General features: G+C 34.2%; 1 protein-coding gene across 13 annotated transcripts in view; it reads left to right on the forward strand.

Moving 5' to 3' along the window:
* The window catches only part of TCF12 (transcription factor 12), a 356,100-nt gene that overhangs the window by 125,209 nt on the left and 218,207 nt on the right, over window positions 1–12,684 (forward strand). For 12 of the 13 annotated variants that reach the window (XM_076004399.1, XM_012783051.3, XM_076004401.1 and 9 more), the window contains exon 4: window positions 5,569–5,642. In XM_076004399.1, coding sequence (XP_075860514.1) covers window positions 5,569–5,642 — 74 coding nt within the window. Of the gene's footprint in view, window positions 1–5,566; window positions 5,643–12,684 lie in introns of those variants that run through there. The other variant, XM_076004405.1, reaches the window with a different exon arrangement.

Raw genomic sequence — 12,684 nt, forward strand, 5'->3', positions numbered from 1 at the left:
GGGAACTTACTAGTTTCCATTTCTGGCCATCAGGCAGTTTCTGTTTTTCTTAAAGAGATAGACTGGGCACTTCCTTTTGGCCCTATACTCCTTTGATTAACACATTGTCATACAAAAAATCCAGAACCTCTTCCTTGGGGCCACGGTGTTTTATTACAAAAGTTGGATAAAAACTTCGAGTGTAATTTAAAGGTAAACATAAATAGAAAAACAAAATTTATTGACTTGTATTCATTTAATCCACATTTTTAGAATTAAATTGTCAATATTAATTGTAACAATAAGGACATCAACAAGGAAGGTTTTATATATGCTTCACACGGCCCCCAGGATCAAAACTAGAGTGAGCTAATAAATACAGCTCTCATGGTAGTTACTGTGCTTAAATCACTGGATTTTCCTGTGTAGTTGTATCTTTACAGAGCATTTATATCAGAATGATGTGGCTAGTAAAAATAATATAGCAAAATCTCTGTTTGAAAGTTATTTTCAAAATTAGCCATTTTATTGATGAAATTAGCCATGTGTTTATTACTTTATTCTATTTACTTTGGCACTAAAGACTTCATTGCAACATCCCCACTTGTAAATCTTTGTTTTCAACAATGGCAGACAAAAATTATGATTGAATTTTAAAAGATGGCTTGAAAGGTGATTCCTTCTAATCTTTTTGCTGGACTTAAGTATCTTACATAGATGTTTTTATGACTGTTTTATTTGACAATTCATTGCACAGATTCTCAATTCTTTTTAAGTAAAAAAACAAAAAACAAACCTGTAACCAGTGTTATATATTTTATATGAGGCAGTATGTCTTAACTTTTCTTAAATTCCCTGATAGTTTTAATATTTTCCTATTATTAGTTTTTCCCTTTTATTTGTTTTTCATGAGTGTGTAGCATAGTAATAGAGCTTATTACTATATTCTGATTGATCCTATTTCACAGTGAATTTCTGGAAAAACACATTGGTAGACTTATTTCATAGGTATCTAAAATCTGAAGAATACAATAAAAAATATTGGTGGTGGGTTTTTAGATGTATAATAATTTACAATTGATTGCAGCCTTCGTGTCATATGGAATATCATTACTCTGCACATAAAATTGAATAAAGAAACTATTGCAGATAGACACATTCATAGCTTTGGTTATCTGATATAGTTATCTCCAGTCAGATTTCTTTCATCAAATCACTTATTGAATCCCCCTACAGCAGATGGCAATCCTGAAAAGTATATCATCTTTCCCTTATTTATGACAGTGCTGGGATTTGATATTTTTGGAGTACATTTTACTTGCTAGAATAAAAAACTTGATTTCAGTGCTACTAAAGGCAGAGAGAGAAAGAGGGAGAGAGGAAGGGATGGATAGAGGCAGAGTGTGGGTGCAATTCTCTTTGCTCTTCCTCCCAATTTTATATATGTCCCTTTTCCGTGGGGATCAACTCTCATGTGTGATACCTAAGCAGTATGGCCATATTGACTTGCTTTTCTTACCACCTGTGCTGCAGGGATATCCTAACTACTCCTCTCCTCTCTCTATTCTTTGTATGTCCCTATTTCTTCTTTTCATTTTTCTTAGCTCTCAAGATTCTCCACTACTACCTGAAATATTTTCCCAATTCTAATCTTGCTTCTTATTTTACCCTAGCCTTAGTTCAGGGTGGCAGGATATTTGGTGATAGGTCTGATAGTGGCAGGTGGGAAGAGAAGGAATTAGTCTTCATGTAAGCAGCTTTGTTCCCGATTCTCCCCTTTTACCTCTAGGCAGGTCTTGTCTGAGCCTCACCAAACCTTGAGTGATGTCTTACATACTCATACTCAGTGTTACTGGGTCCCACATGGGGAGAAAACAGGTATTTAGGGTGTAGAAAATTCACTCACCCCCCAAAATCTGTTTCCAGTTTTTGCTAGTGGATTAAAACCTAGAAAAGTCTGTAGAACTTTGTGCTAACTTGATGAAGGGGAAGGGGTGGGATATAGGCTATGAGGCAGTTTTTTGATGGCCTCCAGAAAGAGAGTACTCTTAGTCAAAACCAATTGGTGGTGGCAGTGGAGCATAAGAAGGAAGACTAGTATTTATGTTCCTCATAGAAAAGGGAGTAATACCAGATGTTAGACTTGGCCAAGAAGTTTACCTGTTCCTCCAAGTTTACCTGTTCCTCTTATTCTCTGACACCTTGAAAATTGGGTTTCCACCTTGTATTCCTTCTCCAAGGTCCCAAACTCTTAGGGAACTGCCTGTGTATGTAGTAATTTATGGTTTGCTCTTAGTACTTTTCCTATTAAATGTTTTTACAAAAGAAGGAGGCAGACTGCTTTCATTAAATTCACAAACCATTGTTTTTAGGTATACAAGGTCTAAAATTTAATGCTCTTTACTGGAAAATGTTAAAGAAGATAGCATGATTTAAAAAATGGCACATGGAATCAAAATATATATTGGATTGTATGTAATTGGTTCCATTCAGAAAAGCAGGTACTAAGAGATTCTGTATATAAAAGATTAAAAGGGTCATTAAAGTCTCTATATTAGTTAAATTATTGATTATCCCATTTAATCCTGTTGAATAGAAATAGAATAGATTAATTTATTAGAAAGTCAAAACTCAAAGTGTTTCCACCATTTAACTATTACTAAATGTTAGATTATATCCACCATTTTAGTTTGTGAACCAAGGAGCTAACTTATCTACAGTTGTTGAATTGGCATGTATATACTAGAAATGCGAATGAAAGAAAATATATGGGAATGATAGTTCAGACATACCAGAAGTGTTTTTCCCTTCATCACTATATTTTAATTATGGTATATTTTCTTGGCAATAAATAGTTTTTCATATTTTAATCAATTTGTGTATCTGTATTACGAAATTTATCTTCTGTGGGTAATTTCTTTTTCTGCTTACCTTGGTCTCATGGCTGAAGCTTTGGAAGGTTTATTATTCCTGTCATATTTCTGTGTTTGTACAGCCATTGTCTTCAGTTGAAAGGAGTTATTGATGCTAAAAGATGACTCTTGCCTTTGTCAGTGCCAGCCACGACCTTTTACTCAGAGCCTGGATATGTTAACAATAAAACTACAGAGTTCTGAGTTTAAAACCTTAGTCAGATCCTTGTCATTTCTGTAACATTATTTCAGCCCCCTGCCATGTCCAGTATTGGTGGTATGTAGTACTCTTTAGCTGGTGGCTCAGTCACCTCCTTAATTACCATTTTATTTAATTAATCTGTGCTTTTCCTTCATTTCATGGAAGGAATTAGAGTTACTTGATGAAAATTAAATATGTGGTTTCACAGAATTTTATGTATCTCTTTTGAATTTTGCCTGGAGGTGTTATCTGTAGCTGACACATATCTTTTGTGTATTCTCTGTTACAAGTGTATTAAAGATATACATAAGCTCCATATTTATTAATCATTCAATGTAAGAAAATTTAGTCATAAAAAGAATAAATTGTAGTTTATTTTCATTAGGACAGGATTCATCAAAATAAGTTTTTCTTATATGTTCACTGAAAGTATGCTTTTTCTTTTGTATACCACTCTTCGTAAAATTATTTATAGTTTCATATGTTGTTATGTATTAGTGGATTTTGTAGGTTAATAGTTGCCTTTGTCCTGAATTGGGTTCCTCATAGGAATCCTATCTGCTATTCAGCAATGTTGATTATAAATAAAAATGCTTGGAAATATAGATCACAGTTAACTGGTGATACTAGAGATATGGTGGCAAAACATGTTTTTATATATTTGTTTATATATATATATTTTATATATATTATACTTTAATAAGAATTCTCCAAAAAGGAACAAAATACAGTGTATTTTTTACACATCCTCTGTTTTCAAAACTTCTGTATCACTTGAAGTTGTGCTTGGAATGTTGTCTATGCTAGGTACTCATCTTTCCTGTTAACTCTTTTAAAGAAGTTTTTAAAATATACATTACTCACTTGATACAGGAAATAAAGATTCACAAAAAGAATAAGTTAGGGCCCTAATAACTGGATTTAGTAGTAATTAGTAATTCAGCTTTGGAAATTGATCCCCTGCCCTTCATGTTTGCCACCTGTTGCTTCAATTGGCAATTCTACTCCTATAAAAGAACCTTGGGAGTCATGGTAAGTTATTGGAGAATTTGTGGCATTTAATTTATTGTATACCACATTCTCACCTAAATCACAGAGGACTTGCAGGAATATTTTGAAATAAAGAGAAGTTCTAAACTTTGTCATTGTAACATATAGGCCATTCTCATGCAAGAATGAAACAGAGTTGACTATCTTAAGTTATAGAAAGAAACTCAGAGGGTGTAGGGAAAGTGTGACCTCCTAGGAGTCAAGAATGAAAAAGATTGCAGTCTCCAAAGCAGAAAAAGTATAAATGGCTGGATTGAGAGATCTCCAACTTGTTCAGCTTTTTCAGGGGACTTAATGGGAGGTAAAAATAATGGAGCCCAAGCATCAGAAGGTACATTAAGGATCATAATAAGTTTTTTGGTTAATAATAGTTATTGATTCTTTCTCACTTTGTATTTTCCTTTACAACTTTAATAAAAGAGGATTTGCTTATTTAGAATCAGATTGTGTGTGATTTTAGAAGAGATTGAAGTGTTATCCACAGAGTTACTAGGGTTAGTTATTATGTCATTTTGATTAGTTTTGATATAACTAATGTTGATTTGATATGGTTTGATTTAATTGGATGTCTTTAGTTAAGAATATTTAATCACTACTCAGATAGAAAGCAATTTTATTAAATTGAATGGTAGTTTGACTTGCTTCATTTTCTAGGGCTTGTCCATAAGAGCTAAATTTTTCATGTTTTCATGTAGGCAGTACTAAACCAGAGAGAGTTTGGGGTTCATTTACTCCTAGAAGTAGCAATGCAGTAGGGACAGACATGGAGAGACCTAGATTCTAAAGTGCCCTAGTGCCCTATTGCCCTAAAGTGCCCGGTGCCCTATTCTAAAGTCTCCAAAGAAATATTTTGGTTTTAAAATTCCATAACGTAGGCCGGGCGTGGTGGCTCACGCCTGTAATCCTAGCACTTTGGGAGGCCGAGGTGGGCGGATTGCTCAAGGTCAGGAGTTCGAAACCAGCCTGAGCGAGACCCCGTCTCTACCAAAAATAGAAATAAATTAATTGACCAACTAAAAATATATATACAAAAAATTAGCCGGGCATGGTGGCACATGCCTGTAGTCCCAGCTACTCGGGAGGCTGAGGCAGTAGGATCGCTGAGCCCCCGAGATTGAGGTTGCTGTGAGCCAGGCTGACGCCACGGCACTCACTCTAGCCTGGACAACAAAGTGAGACTCTGTCTCAAAAAAAAAAAAAAATTCCATAACGTATATAAGGCATTGTATCGAGGTTAATGGAGCAGTGATAAAGATATTCTGAAGTAATTTATTTTCTTCAGGTTTCTGAGGCAAGAATTGATATTTAGCTGGTTCCATGAAAATACAAATACCATTTGCTGAATTGTACTCACTGCTGTACCATACCAAAAAAATTCACTAAAGTATCTTTGGATTTATATCTTTCACTCTTTCCTATTCCTAGGTATGGATGAACGAGGAGGTACGACATCTTGGGGAACAAGTGGTCAACCAAGCCCCTCCTATGATTCATCTAGAGTAAGTTTGCTTATCAAGCCTTGATTAAAACTATAGAGATTATTTGACAGAATAAGTAATTTCTTTCATATGTGAACTCTGTTTCTTAAGAGAAATGAAGATTAACTTATTTTCATGGAAACAGAATAGAATACCCAGTACCTTTATAGTTGATTTAATTATTTTTATAAACTGTCTTACTTTAGGGGTTTATTGTATTTTCTACACTTAAAGAAATATACTTGGTGTTATATCTGCACCTGGACTGCCTACAGTACTCTTTACTAAAGAGCTTGGAATGCCTAACTAGGTGCTCTCCATACTTATCTGGCCATTTATTCTTGTGTTGTTTATTTGCTTTGAGAGATGACAGTGGCTTTGAAAGCACCAGCTTCCAGCCTCTCCTCCCCCATCCTTGCTCCAGCAGTCATCAGCCCTTTACATCAGGAACTCAATTGCCCTGTCTCTTGGAAGCATATCAAAACAGACATAACAGATGACATTGCTTGGTTGACAATTAAGACAAAATAGGACCAACCTAATGTTCTACACACTGAAAGGTCACAAGATTAGAGCTTTTTCCGACAAAAGACAAAAAAGCACAAAAACTTCATAAAATGAGACTGGGAGATGAAAAATTAGAACAAATCATTGCAATGAAATTAAATACTGTGCTCTCAGACTCCCTGGTAAACTGGTGAGGTTATAAGAGATACTTTTCCGAAAGGCTATTCTTTAAATGAATAATGAATTATTTCTTATTTCTCTCAGAATTAACCAAGAGAAAACAGATGAAGCAGAAAATTTATGAGTACTTAACCCTAGAAGCAAATTGACTTAAGAAGTGGAAGGAAAACTGAATACTGAACTGATTGGAGCTCAGTCTCAGAATAGATTGCACTGTTGTGCATTGAAAAATTCTGAGTTAAAGTGTTATACTTCTTAAAATATGGGTTTTGCTGTTACATTTGTCTATAGCCTGTGTTTAATTTATTTTAAATACTTTGGGAAGACCTGGGATAGTCATGTGGAATCCAAAAAGATGTATAAATAGATGTAGAAACCCATGTTAAATGTGGGTTTTTGTGTTTCATTTTTGGGATTCAGTGGTTGAGAAAGCAGCATTGTCATGTAAAGGGCCCTGTGCTGAGTATCTCAAGACTTGGATTTCACCCTGTCAACTCCACTATGAACTAGTGATTTAATTGATTTAATCTTGGGCATATTATTTTATATTGGAGATAGTTCAACTGTTGTTCAAATTTCCTTCCACTTTTAAAAGTTTCTAATTCTCTAATAATATTGTGAATATGAGAGTAGGTTTCTTATTCACATTTGGAAGTAGGAGTTTTATGTACTGTAAAACTCACAATTTATTAATACTGGATTATTTTCTTTCAGAGGATTGTAATAACATGTTATTTCTTAGAATGTATTAAATGGTGTACCTTATATTTACTTCTTTTTCATACTTCCAAGTTTTTCTACTTGAATACTACATAGGATTTTAGAAGATAACATAATAATATAGCCAACCACTTATGTAATTCATAATCCAGAAATTAAATTTGCCTCTAGAACTGAAATCTAAAGCATACTTTGCTTTCCTTTTTGCCACTTGATCTATAGGTCAAATGTGAAATGCTATTCTTTTACTTAGTTTATTTTTGGGAGTATATATTGTATACAGCAGTGAAAAGTTAAAGTAATTCTGTAGTTAAACTAGGTTTCTATTTTAAAACCCCAGATCAACTGGGTTCAGTGGCTCATGCCTATAATCCCATACTTTGGGAGGCTAAGGTGAGAGGATCACTTGAGTCCAGGAGTTTGAGACTATGATCTTGCCACTGTACTTCATCCAGCTTGGGTAGTAGAGTGAGACTCTGTCAAAAGAAAACAAACAAAAAAAACCAACAGATTAATCTCTACATACTCCCAGTTTACCATAGAGTCACATATATATTCCTGCCTCTCTGTTGAGAAATCATATAGAGATTCAATGCTACCCTTCTTTATTTTTGTTCCCATTGAAATCCACTGTTCCACTATTCCACTTTTGCTCCTTCTATCCTAGTCACAGTCTGAACCTAAAAAGTTATAGTGAGCTAGTTATTTTTTTAAATAAAACTCCGAACCTAATTTCAAACTATTTCTTTCCTTCATTCTTTTCACCAGTGAGACATTTATGGTTATCTTTGAAGCCTCCCTCAGAACTCCTTCATAGGAAAATTATCAATTTCTAGAGTTTCATCATTAAACACGTTGGTTCACCATCTTGGCCATTTTTTCAGAAGTATAAGCATAAATGGATATAATTTTGCTCATACAAATCTCTGTTGATCAAAGTATTCCATTCTCCTATTTCAGTATGTTGAGGTTCTTAAATTTCTGTTTTGATACATTGAAGTTCATAAATTCAGAAATAGATATTGGTGTTGGCCACAAACTAGTTTTGACTCATTGTTATTAAAATAATTGTCTATTTTTTTTGGCGACAGGGTCTCAATTTAAGGCAATTTAAACTTTAATGAAATTGCAGATACTTTTGTAGAAATCATATGATTGAAATTTATTTAGACTTTATCCTATTTTATAAATATTATGTTTCTATCATATTAAATTGCATTATTTAAAAATAATTTTATTTTCAGTAACATCACTAAATATAAATTTTTTTATTTTACTTTTTATAAAATTTTAAAATAGTAGGCCATAAAATAGTATTAGAAAACTGTAAAATGAGAGGTTTGGTAGAGTTATAAAATATATGCTTTTAATTTACATGGATTAAAATAACCGAGCTACTATTCTGTCCCTTTCCTATTCCTGCTCAAAAGTGTAAGGAAGAATTTTTTGTAGTAATGTAAAACCATATTTGGCACATGAACCCAATTAATATTGTATATTATCATACATGTTATTGTGCAGGAGTGGCTACACAACATTGTGTAGGTTGAACTTATTTATTTAACAGCTTTTCAAGGGAAGGTTTTGCTCTGTACACTGCCTTGTATGTCCTGACTTTAAATCAAATTCTAACTAAGATACCATTCTGCTATAGTAGCCATTGATGTGTAAGTGAGCTCCACCTGTAAGTAACTCCATTGTAGTTAGAGACCACAGTCTTTTTACCTCTGTGTTAGTCTTATGCTCATTCTCTCACAATTAGGAAAAGCCACTCCAGCGTATCTTCAGTCTGGTGTGTCTGCCCTGTTTTTACCAAATCCACCAAAGTAGCCTCACAGTGTAGATGTGACTGAGTTTCTGGTTATCAGAATCATCTATAGCAAACCATGTAGACACAAAAATAGACACTATACCTAATAGTGCTTATAGAAGAAATGGTAGGCATGGTCAGCGTTCTTAGGAAGTGTGGATTGAGATAACATTTGAGACACTCAGAAGAAAGGAATATTGTTGGTGGTTTGTTCCCACAGACCTTTGTTAGAGTCCTGGTTTCTGCAATCTCGACCTTTTGTTTGGGTATATAGAACCTACAAGCACACATACAAACAGAAAGAAGCATCGTGATATGAATAGCACTTCCATTTTTAGAAATTTGTGGAAGTGGTGATCAAGGAAAAGCACCAGAAACTGAAAGGAGCGATTAAAATCTCAGGTAGTTTAGACATGGCAAGAGGTATGGTTTAATGAGTTTGTCCCTCCCTTATTTTGTATTCTTTACTGCATAGAAATATTTTTCTATGTTTAACGTGGCACCAGGCATAAAGGCCAGGAAATATCATGATTGTTCTTGTTTACTAGAGTGTTAATGAGTTATTCTATTAATAGTTTTAGATTTTTTTTCCCCTCTTGAAAAGGCAATAGTTAAGAGCACAGACTGTGGAACTGCACTGCCTGGGTATGAATCCTAGCTCTGCCACCACTTACCAACTGTGTGATTCTGGACAAGTTATTTAAATTCACTGTACTTTAGTTTACACACCAGTAAAATGATACAATGATAACTATTTCATAAGGTTGTTGTAAGAATTAAATGAAACAATATATATAAAGGACTTAGCATCTGAAACATAGTGATTCCTATGTAATTGTTGGCTTTAAACCTATAGATGTCAAAATTCATCCACTAGATCTATATTTAACAATTACACAAATTAAATGAATGGATACATTTGCAATTATGCTGCATTCTAAGTGTAAGAAATAAGAATTATTTGGTGGCTCGACCATACTTAATATACTTTTAGATTTGTAAAGGACATAAATAAAACAGATGTCTCTTTCCCTTCAATTGTCCATTTCTTTCTTAGGAGAGCAAAGGTTTCTTCCTACCAAAATTGAAAACTGATATAAAAGTTTTTGTCTCTGCCTAGTATAGTGCTTTATACATAATGAATACTCTATACATGTTTGCTGAATATAATCAAGTCAAAGAATAATCATTGGATTTACTAGATTAATGGGGTTTGGAGATGGAGGGAGGAGGGAATCAAAGTTGATTTATGATGAAGCTTGGAATAGATGGTGGTGGTATTAGTGGTAATAAGCCTTTCTTCTGTGCTTACAAATGTTTTGTCCTGATTGATGATTCTACTTAGAGAGGCATTTTATTTAAGATCACAGGCTTTGGAAATTTGTACTTTGTGACCTTAGGCAAGTTACTTAACCTCTCTAACCTCTCTCATCTCTAAAATTACCATTTTACACATACTTTTTAGGGTTTTGGTGAAGATGAAATGTAATAGTAGCTATGAAGTATTTTATATATTTCTGTAATGTATCAAAGCTGCTAATAGTATTATTGCCATCACTATTATTTCTAAAATAATTTCACATACATTTTTATGATTCTATTTTCTGATATACAAATTCTGTTTCTGAAATGTTGTGTAGTCATTTAACTGTGGAAATTTCAAGGGGCCGTATCATCTCTTGGCTTCCCTCCCTTCTTAGTTTTGTTACCCAACCTAGGTCAAGCTTTAAAATGAAGTATTGAAGTACCATTGAAGTTTGTATCCTGGAGTGGGAGTTCTGACAGGGCTTTCAGGAGAGAGAAGTCTATTGCCACTTTTTTCTAAGATACAAAGTTTGTTATTCCTTAATTTAAGAGGTAAATTTGAGTTCACTGGTAGAAAACCACTAATAGGAATTATATTTACAGGCGTCATCAGTGATCAAGAGTTGGCATTTTAATCATAGAACATATTTTAGGTTATATATAATGTTATTTTAGTTATTTTTCAAAAAGAAGCAGCATTCAATTGAGTAGGGTTTGGGTGCTTTTTAAGAAAAAATAGCTAAATTTCCACCATGGTTTTCCCTTCTCTTTGTAATATGGTTTGCAGACTGAAACAGTCATCTACATTTTTGCTCTTTCTTCCCTCCGCATTTTGCAATATCATAGAATTTTCAAAGCTGAAAGTACGTTAACTATTTATATCCAGTCCCTTTATTTCATAAATGAGGAATCTGAGACTTCCAGAGTTTGCGATTTGGCCAGGTTGAGATTGGTGCTATCTCTACAAATATACTTGAGATCTGTCTAGGCTGTATGACTAATTAATGACAGACTCTGGCCTACAACCCAAATATTCTAAATCTTACATTAGTACTTTTTAACCCCTTTACCTTAGTATTTCCAAACTCAAAGAAGAGCTGTCTTAAATTTTCTGGCATATACTGAAGGAATGGGAGAAGAGAGAGGAGAAAGGTGAAAAGAGAATAGGATCTGCAGCTGATAAAAGAGGGCACAGGACATGATATGGTAGAACAAGTTACCTGGCAAGTATAGCATATTGTGAGATAGGATAGCATACAATTTAAGAGCATGAACATTAAAACAAAGCTGTTCAGGTTTTATTTCTGGTACCCCTGCCTCCTATCTATGTGACTTTGGCCAAGTTATTTCTTTTTATCTCAAACTTTTTTCTCCCTTTTCCATTTTTCATTGATAGAACAGAGGGTGGCTACTAATAACAACTACTCACTAAAGTTCTGGACTGATGCCTATTAGTGGAGAAGGGGAAAACCAGTTATGATGAGTTGGCTATAAATACTTGGTTTAGCTGCTCTATATGATTCAGCACAAGATGATTTCAGGGACTTTTTATTGTGGGTAAATAATAGGCATGTTCGAGGCCTTTTATTTTAATAAGTGCTTTTACTTCTGCAACTATAGCAATGAAGGGATATGAGGATTCAATTTATGTAAAAAGCACCAGCAATGATCATTTAATAGACCAGTTGTCCAGAACACACATGGACAACAAGCTGATAGACCAGGTCAGGTAGAAAATGAAAATTTGTGGGTACAAGGATTTAGGAGTTGTTCCAGTCTTCTAAAGTTTATAAACAAAGCCATAGATTGGGGATTTAGATGAAGGAAAACAAAGATACATAAAAATTTAACTAAAGTAAACATACAGCTTTCTGATTCTATGGAAACTAAAATTAGTCTGTAAGATTATCTGGATGAGAGTAATGTAATTTCCCTTGCAGCTCTTGGGTCATTCTTGCCAGATGTGGCTAAAGGGAACTTTAATTTTGCTTAGTGTTCTCTCCATTCTTAGCGAGTATTCAATATCTTTTCATTCACATGGAAGAGCTTAGCTAAGAGCCGTGCTAGAGTTTGTAGATAGCAAGTTAGATATGGGATAACAGAGCCTTGGTTCTTCTGGTACACACATGTGTACTGATACGCAGAGGTCATTCTGACCTCTGTGAGGGTTATACTGGCTGGAGTTTTGAAAGGACCTGATGCATAGTGTAGTTCATTTACATTTGACAGCAGGTGCCTTGGGAATATCTATGGGCAAAGAGAACCTGTTTTCTTCTCCCAGCAGAGCACAGTGGCATGAGAGCCACTCTTGTAAATAAGGATGTTAATGTAGTCTGCCTGCTTTCAGGAGTTTGGGCTTACCATGGTCCCTCAATTTTAAGATGCTGAGATTTGTAAATGCATTTAGTTTCTGAAATGTTAAAGGTAAATAAATGTGTGTCTTAGATTTCATGAAATATGGTTAGAAATGCAAGTCATATTTGCCTAAAAAGTTACTTTTTAAAACTTTAAAGACAGCAATGGAGAAGTCATAATTAGGCA

Source organism: Microcebus murinus, chromosome 6 (genome assembly GCF_040939455.1).
Source record: "Microcebus murinus isolate Inina chromosome 6, M.murinus_Inina_mat1.0, whole genome shotgun sequence".
NCBI classification, from domain to species: Eukaryota; Metazoa; Chordata; class Mammalia; order Primates; family Cheirogaleidae; genus Microcebus; species Microcebus murinus.